The sequence below is a fragment of the Equus przewalskii genome, chromosome 13 (genome assembly GCF_037783145.1).
Source record: "Equus przewalskii isolate Varuska chromosome 13, EquPr2, whole genome shotgun sequence".
NCBI lineage: Eukaryota > Metazoa > Chordata > Mammalia > Perissodactyla > Equidae > Equus > Equus przewalskii.
In genome coordinates, this window is record NC_091843.1 from 86,271,465 (window position 1) to 86,294,491 (window position 23,027).

Sequence of the window (23,027 nt, forward strand, 5' to 3'; positions counted from 1 at the left end):
ATGTGTTGCCAATCTTCCTCTTTTATTTGCTCGAGGAAGATCAGCCTTGAGCTGACATCTGTGCCACTCCTCCTCTGTTTTGTATGTGGGTTGCCCCCACAGCATGGCTGAGTGAGTGGTGTAGGTCTGCTCCTGGCATCCGAACCAGGGCCGCCAAAGTGGAATGCATTGAACTTAACCGCTACACCATGGGGCTGGCCCTAATTTTTCTTTTTTGCCTTCATAAAGCTTATATTTAAAATAACATTTTTCTCTATTGAAAGTGAATGTGTCAGAGTTAAGTGAAAAGCTAATTTTATTCTGATGTTTTTATATTAGCAGTTGGGGTAGTCAGGACACGTGAGTGAAGAAAGACCTATTTTCATATGAGATAGGTTCAGATATATTAAACTCACTGGTTCTTTTTTTTTAAATACAGGTTTGTTTTTTTTTAGAGCAGTTTTAGTTTCACAACAAAACAAAGCAAAAAATACCAGGAGTTCTCATATATTCCCTACTCCACTCACACATACAGCCTCTCCCGCTGTCAACATCCTGCACCACAGTGGTCCATTTATTACAATCAGTGAACGTACATTAATATGTCCTCATCACCTGGAGTCTGTAGTTTGCATTCAGGTTCCCTGTTGGTGGTGTACCATTCTGTAGGTTTTGATAAATGTATAATGACATGACTCCACCATTATATCATAGAGAATAGTTTCATGGCCCTAAAAATCCTCAGTGCTCTGCCTGTTCATTCCTTCCTCCCCCACCAACCCTGGCAATCCATATGCTTTTTCCTATCTCCATGGTTTTGCTTTTCCGGAATGTCATGTAAGTGGAATCCTATACTATGTAGCCTTTCTAGATTGGCTTCTTTCACTTAGTAGAATTCATTTAAGCATCCCTGATGTCTTTTCATGGCTAGTTAGCTCATTTCTTTTTAGCACCGAATAATATTCCATTGTCTGGATGTACCACAGTTTATTCATCTTGTCACCTGCTGAGGGACATCTCGTTTGCCTGCAAGTATTGGCAGTTAGGAAGAAAGCTGCTATAAACCTTGTGCAGATTTTTGTCGGGACTCATTTGGGTATGAACCAAGGATGATGATTGCTAGCTCGTTTGGTAAGAGTATATTTCATTTTGTAAGAAGCTGCCAAAATTGTCTTCCGTGGTGGCTGTACCATTTTGCATCCCCACTGGCAGTGAGTGGGAGTTCCTGTTGCTCTCCATCCTCACCAGCATTCGGTGGTGTTGGTGTTCTGGATTTTGGCTGTTCTCATAGGTGTGTAGTGGTACCTCATTGTTGTTTCAACTTGTATTTCCCTAATTACATGTGATATTGAGCATTTTTTCATAAGCTTATTTGCCATCTATGTATCTTCTTTGGTGAGTTGTTGCTTCAGGTGTTTTGCCCATTTTTTAATAGAGTGTTTGCTTTCTTATTGTTGAGTTTTGAGAGTTCTTTATCTATTTTGGATAACAGCCCTTTATCAGATATTTCTCCAAATCTGTGGCTCATCTTGTCTTTGTCTTGACATTATCTTTTGCATAGCAGACGTTTTTGATTTTAATGATGTTCAGCTCATCAATTATTTCTTTTGTGGATCATGACTTTCTTTGGTGTTGTAGCTGAAAGTTATCACCATACCCAAGGTCATCTAGATTTTCTCATATGTTATCTTCTGGAATTTTATACTTTTGTGTTTTAGGTTTGTCTATAACCCTTTTTGAGGGAATTTTTATAATAGGTATAAGGTCTGTGTCTAGATGCATTCTTTTTGCATGTAGATGTCCACTTGTTCCAGCACCATTTGTCAAAAAGACAATCTTTTCTCCATTCTGCTGGCTTTGCATCTTTGTCAAAGATCAGTTGACTATATATTCATGTGGGTCTTTTTTTGAGTTCTTTCTTCTGTTTATTACTCTGTCTATTCTTTGACTAATACCACACTGTCTTGATTACTGTGCTTTTATAGTAGATCTACAGAGAAGTCAGACTCACTATTTAAATTTTTAATTGCGGAAAAATTTAAGCATACACAAGAGTAGGGCTAGTGGTCCGGTGAATCCCCATATACACGTTACCTTTCTACAACACTCTTCAACTCATGGCTGCTCTCATTTTAACTCTACCCTCTTCCCTCTTCTACTCTCAGATTTCATGTAAAATTCTATATATTATATAATTTCATCTATATTCAGAATGTATTTCTAAAACACTATCTTCACTTTAAAGAAACTGCAAAACTTTCTCAAATATAAGTTGGTTCCTATTTTCTAAATGAGAGGATTAAAGCTTTTGGGGCGGTTTCAGCTTGAATGGATACTTTTTTAGAAAGATGGAGAAAATAGTCTGTGGTAATATATAATTTCATTTTATGTACATACGTATATTTTAAGCCACAGAAAAATAAAATATTCATTTATAAATGTAACTTTTTAATATGCATTTTATGAGTTTTATCACATACATTTTATGTATGTGTGTACTTAATAACTAGGGCTCCTTTTTGAGCCATTTAATAGTTTTCCATAGGGAAGCATCTTTACTTCTGTATAGGTTGTTTGAGATACACTCACCTAGGAATATGAATATGATGCTGTCATAGAAAAACATTTCAAGCCTGCGGTACACATTCACTGCATATTAGCATAGTTGTTGTTTGGAATTCTTCTGTAAGGAAGACTTGGCTTTCTCCCCCGTTTGTTTATTTTTTAGTCATTTATTATGTACTCAGATATTTGTTTTATTCTTTGGGTTGTAAACAAAAACTATCATTATTTTGTTGTTCCAATTTTTCAGGTTTGTCCTTAGAGAGTTTGTCTATTTGTGTAAATACTTGGTCATCTAAATTTATTTTAACTACCCTAGCTTTAGAACAGCCGTTTTCTCAAGGTACAAAAGAGCAGTTTCACGAGTTTGTTAATGTTTTTTGCATCTGTTAGATTTCTGTCAAATGATTCCATCTTTTGTAACAGTCTGTAATATAAAGGTGACTTTACTTAATGACCATGTGGCTTAGAAAACTTGCCAACCAATAAATGACAATATGAAATGTTTTAATTAATACCCATTAGAAAACCACATGTATGATAATACCTCATTTCTCCAGGCTCAATAGAAACAATCCATAATAATAATTGATTTTGTTTATCTTTTTACCTTTTTGATGCAAACACCTCTAAAACACATTTCTTTTTTTTTCTTTCTTTTTGAGGAAGATTAGCCCTGAGCTAACATCTGCTGCCAATCCTCCTCTTTTTGTTGAGGAAGACTGGCCCTGAGCTAATGTCCATACCCATCTTCCTCTACTTTATATGTGGGACACCTACCACAGCATGTCTTGCCAAGCAGTGCCATGTCCACACCCAGGATCTGAACCGGTGAACCCCAGCAGCGGAATGTGCACACTTAACCACTGTACCACCAGGCTGGCCCATAGAACACGTTTCTATTTCCCTACCCCTTGGCAGGGAGTGAAAGAAATAACCTAATATTTTCTTTTAAGTTATACATTTTATTTTTATCTGTGGATCAGGAAACCAGACTATTACGATGGTTAAAATTATCTGCGTAATATACTCTGAATAAGGGCTTTATATTTAGAATAATATCTAAAGGCTTCGTAACAGCTATTTCAGCTATGTAGGAGAGACCTTTTTACTTAGTTCCAAATTTACAGGTGAATTACATAAATCGAGCCTGCATAATATCAATTGCTAGATAAGAAATAGAAAGTACAGAATAAGTTAAAAAAATTAAAGTTTCACTAAAAATAAAATATTTCTAAAATATTGCTTTCAAATACACGGAGGTATATTAAAATTGATTCATTTTCCTCTTTTATATATGATGTACAGTTAATATACTAAGTTGAGCAAATGGAAACTTTTTTCTAAAAATCAATTTCAGCATCTTTGAAGCCCATTTTATCTAATTTTACTCTGAAGTAGACTAAACATCTTTCCCATACCTTGTTTGCCTTACTTGTTTAACCAACTTTTCTGTTTCTCAACAAGCTGAAAATAAAATTCATTCCATCATACATTTAAAATTTAATTAAGAATGATTATTTCAAAACTGTTCAAAGTTATCTAACATGTAAAATCTGACTCTTTATTTAACTTACTTAATTGTCCTGGGCTGTGATCTCTAAGAGAGCAAAAATCTTCCTCTTTCTGATCTGTCCAAATTATCACTAATGTAAAATTAGTCAAAGTCAAATTTTAAAGATTGCCATATTAACTCTACAGGTGGTTACTGAAATTGTAGTGCTTTATATCAAAATGATGTTAGAAAGTGAATCTCACTTTTCTATAAAAATAATATGGAGTTGAATTCCCTTCCAAAAGCTCAGTCTTATCACTTAATTCCTTGAACGTGTTATCCATAGATATTTTACAGTTCATTTTAAATGCTTGTGTTATCCTCATTTTTCACCTTGTTTCTTTTTGTTTTTCATAATTAATATTCACATCATTGTCTTTTTTCTTATTTGCATATTTAAATTTTTTTATTGAAGTAGAAATACGTAATGTACATGTGTCAAAAGCAAATGGCTTCATAAATTTTCACAAACTGTATACCCCTCTGTAATGAGTACTCCGATTAAGAAACAGAAATTATAAATTTAGTCCAGAAGCCCCACTCTTGACATCATCTAGTTAATATCCTGCTTTCTTTCCCAAATGGAAACAATATCCTGACCCTTAATGACGCTGCCTTTTCTTCCTTCTCTCTCTTCCTCCCTTCTTTCCTTCTTGGCTTTATGAAAAATTGTTGAACTAGTTTGAGGCTTTGGATGATGGATTTTGGTTTGTTTGTAGAATATTCAGGGTATCAACCCTCTGAGTTAGCTTAACCACCTCAATTGTAGATTGAGAAGATTAAAAGCTGAGCTTTAATTTTATCTTCTTTACTCCCTAGGGTATAGACTCTCAGGCTTTTAAACTAAAGACTAGGAGAGTTATTAGGAATTTTGCTTTTTGGTAGATCCTGACCTCCAGTTTTTGTTTCTGTATTTTTATGAATTTTATGAATTTTGATTTGTAGAAGTTTTTCTTTTTTTCTTTTTTTGAGAAAGATTAGGCCTGAGCTAACATCCGTGCCCATGTTCTATTTTATGTGTGGGACGCCTGCCACAGCATGGCTTGGTAAGCCGTGTGTAGGTCCACACCTAGGATCCAAAAAGGTGACCCCTGGGGCCAATGAAGTGGAGTGAAGCAAACTTGACCACTATGCCCCTGGGCCGGCCCCTGTAGAAGCTTTTCTTGATAGCTTTGTTAGATCCTTGAATTTTATGGGGGACAGGTACTAATGAAAGAAAAAACTTCCATTGCAGTCTTTTTACTAAAATTGCTATCATAATCCCAAAGACTTGTACTGCAAAGTAAGCAATATGATTATGTTCTTTATTGAAATAATATAATTGAATTTTAATAAAGTCTGTTAATAATGAAGGAGAAATAGAATGAATAAATGCTTATTGAAAGCAGCTTTTTATGTGCATTTGTGGATTTTAATTTTTAGTTACAGTGCTGTGTTAATACAGCAGTTTCATCGTGTATCAGTTTCAGGTGGAGTTTGAATATTTATTTGATTGAAGTTGGCTAAGCATTGTAGGTGTGTACTTATGCTTAGAGAATGTGATTGTTTGTGTATCACTTTATTAGTTTACTAATTGAGTTAATAAAACCAGTTTGGCCTGAAGCTCCATATAGGAGCAGTCACTCAAGTATGGCCTTGATATAAAAATATATCTCACTTACAGTCCCCACTTCTTTTGCTTTTTGAAGCACTAAGAGGCAAGTAGTTTGTTTTGATTGTGTATTCAAAGGAAGAGGATAATGCTACAATTTGTAGTTCACTCTCAAAGATGGGTATTATTTAAACATTTTCTTGGGTTTTCAAAGAGTATAAATTTGGTGTTTCTTCTGTTTTGGAGCATTTCTTAAGATTTTTTTATTGTGGATTTAAAAAATACTGACAATATGCTTACTTCTAAGAAACCGAATGGTCATATTTTTGATGAAAAGTGTTTTCAGTGATATTTTAGTCAAGAGTCAAGTAAAGACTATGTATTATCTGTAGGCACTTAGCAAGGGAAAAATACTTCTAAAGAAGTGATATTAACTTGAAGCATTTTAGATCATTACTTTTATTGTTATATTATAAATATGTACAAATAGCTTTTAAGTGATTTACTGATGTTTTCCTCAATTTTATTCAATTAAACTTTCTATCTTAAGGTAACTGTAGATTCACAAGCAGTCGTAAGAAATAATACAGAAAGATCTGGAATAACCTTTACTCATTTTCTCCTGATGGTAACATCTTGCAAAACTGTAGTAATGTATTACAACCAGGATATTGACACTGATACAGTCAAGATTCAGAACATTTCCATTGCAAGGATCCTTTATGTTGTGATTTTATAGCTAAACCTACTTCCTTCCCTGTGCTTAACCTGCCTCCCCTTAACCTCCATAGGTTATTAACCATAACCCACTAATTGGCTCTCCATCGCTATAATTTTTTCGTTTCAAGAATGTTAAATAAATGGAATTATACAATATATAGCCTTTTCATATTAATCTTTTTCACCATACTTCTCTGGAAATTAATCAGAGTTGTTGTGTATATCAGTCGTTTGTTTTTTATTTCTGAGTGATATTCCGTGGCCTAGGTGTTTAACCATTTTGTTTAACCATTTGTTTAACCAGTTGTTGAACCATTCATCCATTGAAGGACATCTGGGTTGTTTCCCTTTTGGCTAATAGGAATAAAGCTGGTATGAATATTTGTGTACAGTTTTTTGTATGAGAATACATTTCCATTTCTCGGTGATAAACACCCAAGAGTGCAATTACTGGGTTGTATAATTGCAGAAACTGCCAACCTGCCAGAGTGGCTGTAACCTTTTACATTCCCACCACAGTATATGAGGGATCCCTTTCCTCTCTGTCCTTACTATCATTTGCTGTTGTCACTATTTTTTGGTTTTAGATGAGAGCCCTTCTATTATGTGTGTAGTGATATCTTGCTGTGGTATTAATTTGCATTTCCCTAATGGCTAATGAAGTTGATTATCTTTTTATTTGCTTTTTGCCATTTGTGTATCTCCTTTGGTGAATTGTTTGTTGATTTCTGTATTAGTTTGCTAGAGCTGCAACAGCAAAATAGGACAGACTGGGTGGCTTGATCAACAGACATTTATTTCTCAGTGTTGTAGAGGCTCAAGTCCGAGACCCAGGTGTTAGCAGGTGTGGTTTCTCCTGAGGCCTCTCTCCTTGACTTAGAGATGGCTGCCTTCTCTGTGTGTCCTTACATTGTCCTGTCCTGTAGGACCACAGAAGTCTGACAGCCGTCCTTCATTTTGTCCCGTCTCTCCCCTTTGTTCCAAGCTGGCAGTGTTTCTGCTGGTATAATCCCATCTCTACTCCTGGCTTCTGCTGAGATGTCAGATTAAATCCATGATCGGTACTCATGACCTTTTTATCAAATGATTTTCAAGCCACACCCTTGGTGTTCTCTTCTGAAGACGCTTTCTCGATTTTTGTGATATGAGTAGCCTGAAAATGTCCAAATCTTCAAGTTCTGGTTCCCCTTTGCTTAACATTTCCTTCAATTTATCTTTCTTTCTCATGTTTACTATAAGCAACAAGGAGAAACCAGGCTGCGCCTTCAGCACTTTGCTTAGAAATCTCCTCAGCTAAATATCCAAGTTCATCACTTTTAGCTTCTACTTTCCACGTAACACCAGAACACAGTTGAGCCAAGTTCTTGCCACTTTGTGACAAGGATTGCCTTTCCTCCAGTTTCCAATAACATCTTCCTCCTTTACCTCTGAGATCTCATCATAATCACCTTTAACATGCATATGCCTGCCACAGCTTCTTCAAGGCGATCTAGGTTCCTCGCTCAGCCTCCATTGACACCTCCGGGAGGTCGTGCTCATTGTCACGGTGGTGAATGTGGGATTTCTGGCTCCCCACTAATACTCCCCTGGTAACGCTCTGGCTGTGAGGGATAGAAGTGCTTCATTACAGTTCCACATGTGTCCTCCACTAACACCATAGAGTGGTGTGTCCTTGTTGTCACTGGGTGGTGGTGCTGCAGGTCCTGAGTACCCTAAGCACCCTCTCACCCTCGCCCAGTGGGGAGGGACCTGATCACCTCCTCACTGAGGGATGGGATTGGATCTTCACGCTCCTCACCTGGTCCCCACTGGCACCGTGGGGTGCCTGCTTACCTCCTGGCGGGAATTAAAGTCTCGGTCCCATCTATACCTTTTCTGACACCGCCCCAGTGGGATGGTTGGGGCATCTCATTACAGCGTGGTGAGGGTGGAAGTCTGGGCTACCCATGTCAGCCTCCACTGGTGGGGGTGGGGCTGGGGCTGTAGTTTTTTTTCTAGTGTTGGCTGTACGAGAGCAGTTACTTTCTAAAAGGTTTCTGTCTTGCTAGACTTTGCCTTGTCTTTTCCTTTGGCCACAGAGAGCAGAGTTTTGGAGGGTTTGTTTATCTATGCTTGTTGGTGTTTCTGCCTTACCAGCTTCTCTAGAACCCGGTCTGATATATGAGGTAGAAATGAAAACCCAAGGAACTCACTGTTGTGTCCTTCTTTGGGTCCTGAGGTCCCTATCCAGTCTTTCTGCTTCTCTCTGCCTTTCCTTTCTTACGTTTGTTTTGTGTATAATGTCTCGGGTTTCTGGTTTACACAGTGAGAAGAATGAGCGAAAGTACATCTGCTCCATCTTCCCAGAAATGGAAAGTATATTTCAGGTACTTGGCAACAGAAGTTACCTCTAAACAGTGATTGAATTGGATCCACCTACGTGGATATTATTGTCTTTACCTGTGCTTTTGTTTGTTTATTTTTAGGACTAAATGCCTATAGGCTGATTTTATTGGCAGAGATAATAGAGAATTCAAATGAAAAGTACAAAAGAAAAACATAGAATCAACTCCTATGGATACATGTAAATCTCAAGCTGAGTCTTTCTTGACAACGCAGACAGCTGCTTAATCACTAGTTTTTAACCTGTCAGGCTTTATTCTGATTTTTTTATGTGTGTTGCAGTTCAAACACTTCTCCTCTTTCTTCTGACCCTTTGATTCAGTTACAGAGTGGCTGATTATTTATGGACATAGTTTTCAGGGTGTAGGTGTTCCCTCTTAGAGGCTTTGTCAAGTTTTCCCTTTGGGCAGTTGTGGGTATTTCTGTGGAAATTTAATCTTTTCAGAGGTTTACTGTGTAATAGAAAAGAAGTGTGATCTGTTGCACTAAAGGACAGTTATTGTGTTATAAAATATGAGAAAAACCAAGGCCTTTCTTTCGTATAGGTAGCATAATATTTTCAAATTGCCTCAACAGTAGTATTCTACAGTAAATTATTATCGTTATTGTAGATGTTAAAATGGAAGATTTCTTTGTATAATATTTGTGCTGTTCAAGGTTTGAACTAATCTTGAGATTGTATTTCTCTCCTGTAGGATGATGGTCTGGAAGACAATGAAAAGAGTTTCTATGACTCTGATGATGAACAGAAGGAAAAGACTGACAAAAGGAAGAAGCCATATACTATGGATCCAGACCATAGACTCTTAATTCGGAACACAAAACCTTTGCTTCAGAGCAGGAATGCAGCGGTATGTCAAAACCCTTGTAAGAAATAATTCACTGGGGCCAGCCCCGTTGGCCAAATGCTCTGCTTCAGCAGCCCAGGGTTTCGCTGGTTTGGATCCTGGGCGCAGACATGGCACCGCTCATCAGGCCTCGTTGAGGTGGCGTCCCACATGCCACAACTAGAAGGACCCACAACTAAAAATTATACAACTATGTCCTGGGGAGAAAAACCAAAAAAAAAAAAAGGGGGAAGATTGGCAACAGTTGTTAGCTCAGATGCCAGTCTTTAAAAAACAAAAAGGAAGAATTCACAGATTTTTTTAAATGTTGGTTAAACAAGTTCAATAAATAAATATTTTTGAGTGTGCTAATGGAGCATTTGTTTATACACCAAAAACTCAGGTTTTGATGAAATTCCTTGGTTTGGTAGTTGTATGTCGACTGGATTTCATGCACTTTTTTGTGGTTTTGTTAATTGGCTTTTCCTAAGATGTAAACTGAAGATGTTTCTCAGGTGATTGGAGGACTGTATGTATTTCTCTATTACTTGATTGTGTTCGAGGGCTTAATCTGATATCAGTCCCTAATATTCGTTTCTTCCAGATAAGAGTTTAAGAGACTAATGTATAACAAAAGCACCCAGCATAATGCCTCATACAGAATAAATTTTAACTGGTAGGAATAGCAATTAAAAATCATCTTCCTTTGGGTCAGGGCCAACCCAGTGGCACAGTGGTTAAGTTCGCATGCTCTCCTTCGGCGGCCCGGGGTTCACGGTTCGGATGTCAGGTGCAGACCTGTGCACCTCTTGTCAAGCCATGCTGTGGTGGGTGTCCCACATATAAAGTAGAGGAAGATGGGCCTGGATGTTAGCTCAGGGCCAATCTGCCTCAGCAAAAAAAAGAGGAGATTTGGTGGCGGATGTTAATTCAGGACTAATCTTCCTCTAAAAAAGAAAAAATGGTCTTCATTTGGGTCCTAAGTTTATTTATTTTATAACTGTTGATTTTAAATAACCTTTTATATTTTATTTACTTTTTTGGTGAGGAAGTTTGGCCCTGAGCTAACATCTGTGTCAATCTTCCTCTATTGTATGAGGGAGACTGCCACAGCATGGCTTGATGAGCGGTGTATAGGTCCATGCCCAGGATCTGAACCTGGGACCCTCGCACTGCCAAAGTGGAGCACACAAGCTTAACCACCGTGGGCCACTGGGCTCGCCCCAAAATATTTTAGAAGACAAAGTAGAAAATTAGAAAATACAGAGTAGCAAAACTGAAAAAAAATTAAAACATCATATTCCCATCACTCAGAAATCGCTGTTATAATATCTTAATACATTTTCTTCCAGATCTTTTTTCTGCATAAATGTACATATATTCACTGTGTATGTCTATACATATATATTTTTTAAACCAACATAGAAATCATACTCTACAAAATATTTTTTTCTAGTCAGCTGTCTCCACCTTTCTATTTCAATAAAATTTCATCTCATTTAATACCAATTTATCTTACATTATCTTTGATAAGCGGTTAATCTAAACTGTTATCTACTGCATTGCATCTGGTTATTATTTCTTTTAAACCTCTCAGATCTTGCAGAATGTTCTTCTGGGTTTGTCTGGTTGCTTCCTTAATAGTGCTGTTTAATTTTTTCTTCTGTAATCTATGTTTTCTGTTAACTGATAGTTATGTCTGATGACTTGATGGATTGAAGTTAAGCATTTTCTTAAAATTTTTTTAATTAAAAAATATTCGTAATGAATTGTTCTGTTTAATTAGGAAAAACTTTGAAAATGAGGAATTTCACTCGAATTACTTTGTTTTCTGATGCTTGAGAATTTAGAGCTTAGAGCTTTGTATATCTATCTTAGTAGTTAGTAGAAGTTTTTATCTTATACCTAGTAATTTCGTTTCTTAGTCATTATCATGTAACCATACAGAGTAATAACAAAAACATAATTTTACTACTGTTGTAAAATATGCTTATATTTTAGTGTGCCCTAGCTTGGCCACGGGGTACTTAAGTAAGTGTAACTTGCCACCTAAAACTCTCCTTTATAATTGACTCACTATTCATTTAACTTTGTCTTAGAAATTGATTTTATAGTCCAAATACTCACCAATCAGAAATGTTCTTGAATGGTGAAATGGATAGAGGTGGTTTGTACTTTTTGTTCCAGTATGTTTTGGTTCCATGCTTATCTGATAGAGGTACTTTACTTTTTTATTCCAATGTGTTTTGGTGTCTTGCTTATTTGATGCTGCTAGATATATATACACATGTACATATGTATATAACGACTGACTTTTGAAGGATTGTGAGTAGTTTTTTTCTTTGTTTTGGGCTCATTCTCAAGTTACAGGAGAGACTGAGAATTTGTTTCAGGAACTTAGCTGGTCAGTGCTGTGTGGCTTGAACTGGAGATCAGAGATACTGGAAGCAGAATGTTGGGAGGCTGTTGTAACAGTGTAGATAAGGTGCTAGTGGTGTGAATGATTAGGAATAGAAAAGCGCTTACAGGATCTACTTGATTCTGAACGTACGTAAGGTAACTGGAGGAGGCCTATGAGGCTGTCTACTTTTAGTCATTTTGGACTTTGGAGTTATAGGAGCTTCCCTCATGCTTTTACAAATTAGGCTATAAATTTCAAATTCTGGGTATTGGAGAAACTTGAAACTGTTAGATTTGTGAATACTGGGGGAAGAGAACATCATATAGCTCTTTTGCGTTTGAGAGTGCCTTAATTAACATGTCAGAACAGATCACATCCTAAGTGGAATCTAGGATCTTAAAGACATACAGGTTACCTTCTTGCCAGTAGCATTGGACTTACTATTTTTAATAGAAAAAGATTTATCATTTGTAAAACACATTAAATTAAGCTTCAATTTTCTTTTGTATCGTATACTAATACTTATTAGCCAGCTGTATGCTTTAATATTTTTTAAAATGACTATCACCTACTTGTAGATTGTCAATCATTAATTGAGATTTTGTTTATAAGATTTTTAATTCAGGAGAATTTGTTCTATAATCAAAGTGTGTTTGTGGATCACAAGTGAAAAAATAAGATATCCTTAAACTCCTCAAATTCCCAAGTAATGTCTGAAAGCTATAAATCAGTCTTGTGAAGAAAAGTATAACAAAATGCCAAACAACAGTAAATTTAGGACTGTAAACTGTATTTTTAAAGAATGTATCTTAGTTTCAGAAGAAGCTCATTTTACCTCGAGCCCCCTTCAGTGCTGTGCACTCTTTAGGCATGTGAAAACAGAGCTTCATGGACCAAGCAGAAGGAAAGTGGTGTTCATGTATCTCCTGAGCTAAAGACAAGATGATGGAACTCCTGCAGCTCTGTCTCTGCAGTTGTCACAGGTCAAACTGGATCCTTGGAGTGAATGGGAAGCCCGGACTTCAATCTCTGATCTGAGTGTAGAGGCATGTGGGGCAAACGTAGAAATCTTTATTTTGTGCCAGAGAAATTCTCATCACCCTTGTAATGGCTTTGAACCAAAGACTAGTTTTAAGGTTCTGCCTTTTGGAAAAAAGATCGTTTCGAATGCTGCTGTTTTCGAGGGATTGTTTTAATAGAGTTCTTTTAATTATAACTTAAATGTACTGATTTTTAAAAATTTGAGCTTACTTGTTACTATTGTCCTGAAGTGTCTGGCTTTATTTGGAAAGGTGTGCTTGCAATTTTTTACAACTTCTCAATCTTGGAGCAGCAGCTGCAGTACTGGGAGGAGTGTGGGATTTGGCATGTCGTGTCCAGCTTTGACCTGCTCTGGCTCGCAGACCTTGAGTAGTTCCTTTGACATCTGTTTTCTTTTTTGAGGATGAAGTCGTTTCCTAGGATTATTAAACAGATTACCACAGGCTGGGTGGGTTGAAACCACGGAAATGTATTCTCCCACATTTCAGGAGGCCATAGGTCCAAAATAAAGCTGTCCACAGGATTGGTTCCTTCTGGAGGCTCTGAGGGAGAAACTGCCTTTTGCTGGCTTCTGGTGGTTGCCAGCACTCCAGCATTCCTTGGCTTTTAGACACATCACGTCTGCCTCCATCTTCACGTTGCCCTCTTCTCTGTGGGTGCTCTTCTGTCTCTCATAATGACACTCTCATTGGAGTTAGAGCCCACCCTAATCCAGTGTGATCTCATCTCGATCTTTTACCCTAATGGCATCTGCAGACTTTACTTCCAGACAAGCCCACGTTCTGAGGGTAGGCATGAATTTTTGGTGGGGATACTATTCAACCTGCTACAAAGGGTAACAGCCTACTCACCTTACTTCACAGGAGTTTTGTAGGAGTTAAGGAAATAACATGTGAGAAAGTACAGTGAAACTGTGGGGCGCTCCAGTGTTCATGGTTCTTACTGTTTTCACTCTTTCTCTTTTAGGTTGTTATGGCAGTTGCTCAGCTGTATTGGCACATATCACCAAAATCTGAGGCTGGCATTATTTCTAAATCACTAGTGCGTTTGCTTCGTAGCAATAGGTAGGACATGATTTCATATATGCTTTTTCTTTTGTATTTTTTCAAAAGTAATGTTTAAACAAATATAATCTGCCTTTCAGGCATTTAATACATGGTTTTGACTGTATTTTATCATTAAGGTTTCATACTTGAGGGGATCGTCATTATGCAGTTTATCTCAAAGTTTATGATAAATGTTGAAATTTTTTTAACCTCAAACCCAAAGAGATTGAAAATATTTTTTGGCATATAGTATATGCTGTCACCGGTAGCCTAGTATTAGTGTTTGATATTTCTAGGTATGCCAATAATAATGTTTGGAAGTTCTGGTAAGTCTGAAAATCACTGAAAACTATAGTAATATATTATTAGATTGACTTAGTGTATTTGTATGATTTTATATAGAGCAGTAATACATAGGGTAAATTATGTAGTTTATGACCGAATTGCTGCTGGCTATAAAGTTGCAATGTTTGATTACTGTAGTTTACTCTATTTAAAAAGGGGGGTATATTCTTAATAGCTACTTATTTTAAAGAAATACATACTCCTTTCATTTCCTGTAGATAGAAAGATAAATAGATAGCAAGAATACACTTCTCTTGTTTATTTTTATTTTTTGCAGGGGAAGATTTGCCCTAAGTTAACGTCTGCTGCCAGCCTTCCCCCATCTTTTTTCCTTTTCCCCTCCAAAGCCCTAGTACATAGTTGTGTATAGTTGTAGGTTCTTCTATATGAGCTGCCACCACACCATGGCTACTGACAGACGAGTGATGTGGTTCCATGCTGGGGAACCAAACTAGGGCTGCCAAAGTGGAGTGTACCGAACTTTGACCACTAGGTCATCAGGGCTGGCTCAAGAATATCTTTCTCTTTAGTTTTACCTCACTATAATTCAGCAGTTCAGGTCAGCAATTCAGAAAACTTTTATTAAGTTCCTGTGACATGTACTTTCAAATTTTAAGATCATATTTTTATTGTTTGTTTTGTTTTCTGTGTTTAAGAATACCATTGTTTCAGCTATTTAGCTTACCCAGGGTACTTTGCATTAATTAGTTAATTTAAAATAAAAATTTTTTTCATTGAGCACTTGCTGCTAGTAGAGTTGGGGGAAAAAGACACGTGTTTATTTTTGCCCTTGACTAAAACTCTGTGCCACAACTTTAGCCCTAGGCTGGCTTTTGCCATCCGTCAGTAAGATGCTATGTCCTTGTGTTCCTCTTCTCTCCTTTGTCTTTGTACAGGCATTCTTTTCCCTTTTATCAGTTCAATAATTTTTCCTTTCTAAAGCTCGTTCAAAGGTTGTCAGAAGGATCTGGAATGCATCTTTCACATGAAGCCTTATGCCAGATTCAGTTCTACCTTCATTTCTTAGCTGTTTGGACATGAAATAACGTGACTGTTCTTTTAACCTGTCTTCCACTCTGGGAAGAACTGAGTGACACAGTGAGCCTTCTGATAAAGACTTCGTGTTAAGGCAGTGGTCGTGTTTATTTCATTAGCCCAAGAATACGTTCCTTGCAGCCATTCCAAACAGCTGCAGTATTTTCATCTTAGGAACTGAGCATTATAAAAGTGATTTTAACTCTTCCTCATGACGAATCAAATAATCTAATATTCTAATTTAGTAATACTTTATGGGGAAAATGAATTTTAAAAGAAGGTATAAATATCTAAGATCTACTAAAAACTTTTAAATATTTAAGAGTTCCTTTCAATATGAAACTTATCGCTGATTGTTTTTCTTTAATGTACTCTTTACTTAAAGATATTTCATTGGAAAATATACTCAGTGAAATTTCTTTAATTTCTAGGGAAGTACAGTATATTGTTCTACAGAATATAGCAACTATGTCAATTCAAAGAAAGGTATGTACATTGTGAACACATAATTCAAGAGAGAAATGAATGCATTAGTACCATAGGTGCATTTATATATTTATTTTTATAATCTAGGGTATGTTTGAACCTTATCTGAAGAGTTTCTATGTTAGGTCAACTGATCCAACTATGATCAAGACCCTGAAGGTATGTATGCTCCTGTTTTTCAGGTGATCTAGTACATGTTTACCCTGGAGATATTGCTATACCTTCTAGCGTCTGCAAAATGGAGACCTGCTTTTAAAAAAACATAAACACAATAGGAATTTTCTTTGTACTTTCTAAACTATATTATTATGTTCTAGTTACTTTGCTACATTCCAATAATACAGAGTTAAGACATGCTGCCTGCACCTTGAATAACTCACAGTTTACTGAAGGAGACAGACATGTAAATAGATAATTTCAGCACTATATGTTTTAAGTGATATGAAGATTTGAATTGAGTACTGTCAGAAACAGAAAGGTGAGATTAATCCTCTGAGAGATTTAAAAAAGACTAGTGGGAAAGATGATATGTGAATGGATCTTAAAAGAATAACATTTTCCTGAGGTTTTTGGTTGTTAGTTGGTAGGTTGATTAGGAGATTGTGGGGTTGGGAGTAAGAGAAAGGCACAGTTTATGCTAACACAAGGATTATGAAAGAGTGTTGTGTTCAGGGAATGATAACTATATTAGAGAGTGTAGTTAGGGATATAAAACTATAATGACTGAAACAATGTTATATTTAGACAGAAAAGTAAGTGGAATAAAATAGAAAGCCTGGAAACATCCATGTGTATGAAAATGTACTATATATTAGAGGAGATATTCAGAAAATATTGGAATGATTGGTTATTCACATGGAAACTGGGTTTAATCATAAGAAAATCTAAGACACTCTCAAATTAAAAGATATTTTACCAAATAATTGGTTTGCAGTCATCAAAAGTTTCAAGGTTGTGAAGATCAAAAGAAAAACTGAGAAACTTTCAGACTGAAGGACACTAAAAAGACAAAGTGTGAGATATTAAACTGAATCCTTTTGTTATACCTGATTGAGACGATTAGTGAAACGTAAATGGGGAGAGATGATTGCATAGCTGTGATGTATCAGTGTTAATTTCCTGGTTTTCTTGATTGTATTGTGGTATGTAGGACAATGGCATTGTTTGTAGGAAATATACACAGAAATATTGGGGAATGATGTGGTATCAGTCTGGTAACTGTATCTCAAATGGTTCAGATCAAAAGTAGTTCTTTTTACCTTTTCTGTGTTTGAGATTGTTTTTAAAAATATTATATAAAAATTAAAATATCCTCATCAAAATAAATGGAAAAGTCAAGCCTTAATCTGGGAGAAAATATTCCTAGTACATATATCTGAAAAATGACTAGTACCCGGAATACATAAAGAACTCTTACAATCTGTGCCTTTTAATTGGAGTGTTTAGACTGTTTACTTTTAATATAATTATTGCTATCGAATGTGTCTGTCTGTATTTTGTGTTTTGTTTCTCTTTGTCCCGTGTTCTCGTTCCATTTTTCCTTTTTCATGCTTTTCTTCAGATTAATTGAATATTCTTTATGAGTAAAAACTGAAATATTTTAAATGAGCCTATTGGAGATGGCCTTTTAATTGTATTTATAGCTATAAATCCAGAAGAGAGAATTAAAATGTCTAAGTATTTGGAATGGTAGGATGAATGAGAACGAATAAAGAGAATTAATTGGTATCTGGAAAACAGAGATATTACATGGAGGACAAGTTGTTTTTTAACTTTCTAAATAAAGGAAAAAGAAGTCAAACTACTTTAAATTGTTTAGATTAATTAAATATAAATTGTAAAGTTGGGACAAACAATTAAGCAAGATTTAGGATTCTCTTTTTCCTAATTATTTTTTAAGGACTGTGTAATTATCTCTCCTCTATTTGTAGATTTAGGGAGATAAAGTTCACCTGAAAGGTATAATGCCTCACAACGTTTGTAACAGTCTGACTTTTTTAAAAAACTGAAGTTACCTCTCTGTTAAATTCCTAGTCTTTATTAAATTCATCCTTTCTATTTGTTTTAAAATATTTACTTTTTCTTTTGTCTACCATAGCTTGAAATTTTGACAAACTTGGCAAATGAAGCTAACATATCAACTCTTCTTCGAGAATTTCAGGTTTGTATACAATATTAATTATAAAGTAACTTCTAAAACATCTGTTCAGTTTAAATTTAAATATACATCTTTCTCAATTTAGAGATAGGTAGTGTGTAAATAAAACAGTGATTTGGGACAAGATTGGCAACTAAGAAATTTATAAATTTTCAAGAATAAACATTAACTACAAATTTAAAGGAAATGGAATAGTAGTCCCTTTCACATTTTTATAGAATTTAAAAGACTGGTTTATATTTCTTTGTTCAAAATTATGATTTCAGCATAATTCCACTCTGTGTGCTGTCATCATCAATATTCCTTTCTATACTCTGCACTCCTGAAAATGGCTTCAGTTCTTACCTGCTTGTCCCTATTTGATTGACCTATCACTCTTTCAGACATTGTCCTCTCAGCTTCATGTATTGCTCCAAAAAAATTGGTTTAAATTTGCCCCCATGATGATTTTTTTATTGTTATTTTTGTTTTGTATTTTTTAAACCATCGACGCTAATGGATGAGCTACCTCCCAGGTACACATCCCCCAAAAATATTCAAAAATTACCTCATGGTTATTAGGCCCTTCATTTTGGAAAGGTCAGCTCTATAAAGAGGTGGTGGTGGAGCCCAGCAATGGGAAACCTCATGTAAATATTATTAGTTTCACATTTCATGAGCAGTATTTTCAATGAAAGTATACCACATGCTACACACTAAGCACAGAGTTTTTGTCAACTCTGAACTTTTTATAGATTTAATTTATTTTGTTGCCATAATCCTTCTATATGCCCATATTAAATTTCTTTTTAGCTGTATATAGACATTGTATTTTTTTCTGGCTATGTGATCTTGTACTTTTAATAGTAGTAGAATATTATAGCATGTCCATGATTTATAATTTCATAAGTGAATTACTGTACTTTCATGCTATGTATTTTTCTAGAAAAGTCTTTTGTAAAATTAGGATTTCTTGGTTACCTATGCATGTTGTGTTTACATGCCAGAAAATATGGTATCTCAAGTTTTTATCCAGTAATCTATAGCTATACAACATTGCTTGAAATTGATTTTTACTTCATTTTTACGTTTGCTTATTTATTTTTAACTTTTGTCTTCATGTTTGCTGTTGTCCTTTCTCCTGTCGTGGTATGTAATCTGTTTGGGGGGCCTTTTGCTGTCTACTTTCTGCTTATATCAAGTTTACTGGGGTTGTAGGGCATGAGTCTCAGGTAATTTTGTAGTATTGTTTAGTTGTACAGAGGTGACACACTGGACTTGTTTCAAAATATTGTTGATCTGGTCATTTCATTTAATATCAAGATTAAGGTCCATTGTTTAGCCAAACTTTAATATATTCTTTCCTCTTGTATAAGCTTTTATCACTGTGTGTATTTGTACCTTCTTTCTGTATTTATGGGTTATATTCATTGGTGTGTACAATTTACTTATAATAACTTTTTGAGTAAAATAGAGAATTTTTGTAAAGACGTATTTTTTTTTTAGTTGAGGAAATTAGGGAATGAACTGGGAACTGGTTTGAAGTACAATTGATCTTTCCGACATGGAACTAAAAGAGTTTAACTTGTTTAATTTATTTCTTCAAGATGTAATCATGTTCTTGATACCATCTTCACTAAATTTATATGTTCTTTTATATATTCTTAGATTTTTCTCCTCCAGTTGTCATTTAGGCACCCTTTAAATGTATAGATGTCAGATGTTAGATAACCATAGTGTTAGTTCTCATTTGAGGTTGGGAATCTTTCTTTAAAATTTCGGTTGAAAATGGGATTTTAAATTCCATTCGTATATAATATATAAATGGAAATATGCATATTAAAAGTACATTCATTTCTGTAAACAATAAAAGCTTAGTTTTTAAATGAAGAAAGTTATGACCAAAGTGAAACTTTTTAGGGCTATGATAAATCTTGTCAGGATCTTTTCAATTCTTGTTGCCAAATAAGTGATTTCTTTCTTTATAAGTTTGTATAAATATATAATTTACAGGGTTTTTTTAAAGCATTGTTTTAAAGAAAATCTATGTTGGAAGTGTAATATTCTATTTTGTTGTAAACAAAGTATTTATAAAGCCTGTATTGAAGTGCTGCTCACTGTAGCTACTGTTGTACTTTTACTGCCATTCAGATACCATTTGGAAAGTAAAGTGTTTGTCGGTAGCTTATTGGTCCTTTTCTTCCTCTTCTCCCAGTTTTTAGATTTAGGATCCCTGAGAAAGCAACCTGTTTTTTCATAGATTCACAGATGCTGCTGGTTAAATGAACTGAAACTTTCAAAGGGAAGAGTTTCATCATCTCCTTCAACTGTGCCCTTACACTGACTGCTGTCTTTGGGGGGCTGCCCACACTCTCTGTTTTGGAGTCACAAGCCGCCATGGCCACAGGGGAATGAACCTGGCTTGAAAACATGCCTCTTCTATGGGCACGTTCTTTGAGTGAAAAAACGAAACTGAATTCAGCTAAGTTATCAGTTGGATCTCCTGTTGTGCCTATAGTTGAGAAGATTATGTATAAAGCTTAATATAATAGGGATTTCTTGTTCACTTGATAGTTTATACAATGTATAAGCTGGTTGAAATACTATTTTTCAGACCTATGTGAAAAGCCAGGATAAACAGTTTGCTGCAGCCACTATTCAGACTATAGGCAGATGTGCAACCAACATCTCGGAAGTCACTGACACGTGCCTCAGTGGCCTGGTGTGTCTGCTGTCCAACAGGGATGGTAAGTTGACAGTTTCACTTTATCTTCAAGTAATTTATCATTTTGGTATTCTTGATATGATCCGCAAATTGTAACATTTTAAGCATTACATTTTAGTTTTTCCTTCTGTCAGTAGCATGGTCACGATGAGTAGTGTTTTATCTTTGCAGTACACACATGCGCACACATACACGCACACAGTTTTTTGTTGTTGTTTTAGTAAATGAGATAATTAACTTTCAAACAGTATTTGTCTTGCCTAAACAGAACTAAGAAAGTGTAATTTGTTTATTTTATTTCCTCACAATTTAACCACCTTCCTTGTACCTTTTCCAGAGGTTCCATTTTACTGCTTTTTAATGGCGTTTAAGTCATGTATAATATTGGTTCACCTGCAGAGGGTGCTAAAAGCAGGCAAATGGCTTTTAATATGGAGAAGTGCCTAGATCAAAACAGTATGTTAAATGCACACCTTCCATTGTTTTTTTCAGAAATTCACCTAGTCATTTTATATTTAAGATTGACTAGATTTAAAAGTCATCAATTTGGAATAGCTTCATGTTTTTAAGCCAAACAATATCTAACCATTTTGTAAAATTCCTTAGGTACTATCCAGTGAAATACGTAATCTAGGTTTCATACTGTTCTGTGGTGAAATGTCAGTTATTTCTATGGTATGGCTTTAGAATAAATGAGACTATTTGGAGAAAGAAAGAAAAATGAGTCGATTTTCACCTTTAAAATAATTTATTTACAGGACTTTTGTTATAATTGTATATTTGATTGAAATAAGATTCTTTTTAGGAAAAGCATAATTTCCTATGTAAAATCATTGAAATTATTTGTGGAATTCTAAATATAATTATGTCATATCTAGACACAAGCATATATGGCATAGGTGAAATGTAACAAAATTGATTATTCTTTATATTTTATTTGAAAAATAACTTTTCGCTACAATAACTTTATTATCCCTAGTTATCTTTTCCCACATGTGAATCTCTTTAGAAAACTGTAACATTGTTTTAAGTACTTCTGATGAAAAAAAATAATGAAACAAAATTTATCCCGCAATAAGAGTGAGATTTTTATTGTGACCATAAAATTATAAACTTTTACCTATAAACTCCAAATATGACAATGGATAGAACTTTTGTCTACATGCAGTATTAACACTCCAAATAAATGGCAACAAAAATTATCAAGGAAATACTTTTCAAAAAGTTTGACTGTAGAAGGTAACTAGGGGAGATAGGATTCTAAATATTATCCATTTTATCTATTTCTGCTTTTAACAATAACATCCTTTTGTTGTCTCTGTTTCTTGTCACATTTTAAAATGTAAGTTAAAATTTTGTTTTATTTTTCTCTGCCTTTAATAATGACTTTCTATTTGAACAAAGAAGATACACTCCTTGAAAAAATTTTTCCAGAACCACGGTTCACCTGGGTAATTGTTGTTGTAAAATATAGTTGCATACAAAAAGCACCACGAATTAGTTAGAACACTGATTACTTCTTCCAAAAACAAAATGTGTTCAAGGTTTCTCAGTTTTATATTTTATGTAATCTTTGATTTTATATTTTGACCCTTTTTTCTTATGTGAAATTTTTAAGCTGTGGATTTTAGAGCAGCTGTTTCTGCTATAGCTTTGTAACTACATTAATTAATTTCTCAAAAAATGTTTTTTTATTGAATTTGATTTAAAAGATGAATATTCTACTCCTGTAACACTTTTTAAGGGAAGAATAGATTGTTTAATAATTAGATAACAGGAGAATAATGTAATCTGTAATCACTCTTAAAGATGGGGGATTTATTACTTTAAACCATGATATGGTAATGTTTAAGCTTGTGTTTTTGGTAAATTAAAACTTTCTTTATATCCATGCATTTTTTCTGTGGTTTGAATATTAAGAAACTTAAATTGTATTGTCTAGAGTCCGGCCGCATAGTCATCATTAACCCACCATACTTGATTCTTTAACTGTTTATCGTATGTGCTACACTTTTGTCATTTGGAAATCTGGCTCAATAAAAGTGAGTGGTAAAACAAATAAGGAGAATATTTATATTAAATCAGTAATATTAAAGGAAGTAATACTATTTTTAACTTTAAAATGGCCAATGCTGACAACAGAGCCCCTTTCTCTTCCTACTGCAGGATCTGCCTTTAGGAATAAATACAATGAA

General features: G+C 35.0%; 1 protein-coding gene across 9 annotated transcripts in view; it reads left to right on the top strand.

Moving 5' to 3' along the window:
- The window catches only part of AP3B1 (adaptor related protein complex 3 subunit beta 1), a 227,528-nt gene that overhangs the window by 83,698 nt on the left and 120,803 nt on the right, over nt 1-23,027 (top strand). For all 9 annotated transcript variants that reach the window (XR_011525709.1, XR_011525711.1, XR_011525710.1 and 6 more), the window contains exons 8-13: nt 9,485-9,640; nt 14,025-14,122; nt 15,916-15,970; nt 16,058-16,129; nt 18,069-18,131; nt 20,722-20,854. Coding sequence is in view for 6 of the 9 variants with exons in the window: in XM_008516552.2 (XP_008514774.1) it covers nt 9,485-9,640; nt 14,025-14,122; nt 15,916-15,970; nt 16,058-16,129; nt 18,069-18,131; nt 20,722-20,854 (577 nt within the window). In the remaining 3 variants the exon portion in view is untranslated. The remainder of the gene's footprint in view (nt 1-9,484; nt 9,641-14,024; nt 14,123-15,915; nt 15,971-16,057; nt 16,130-18,068; nt 18,132-20,721; nt 20,855-23,027) is intronic.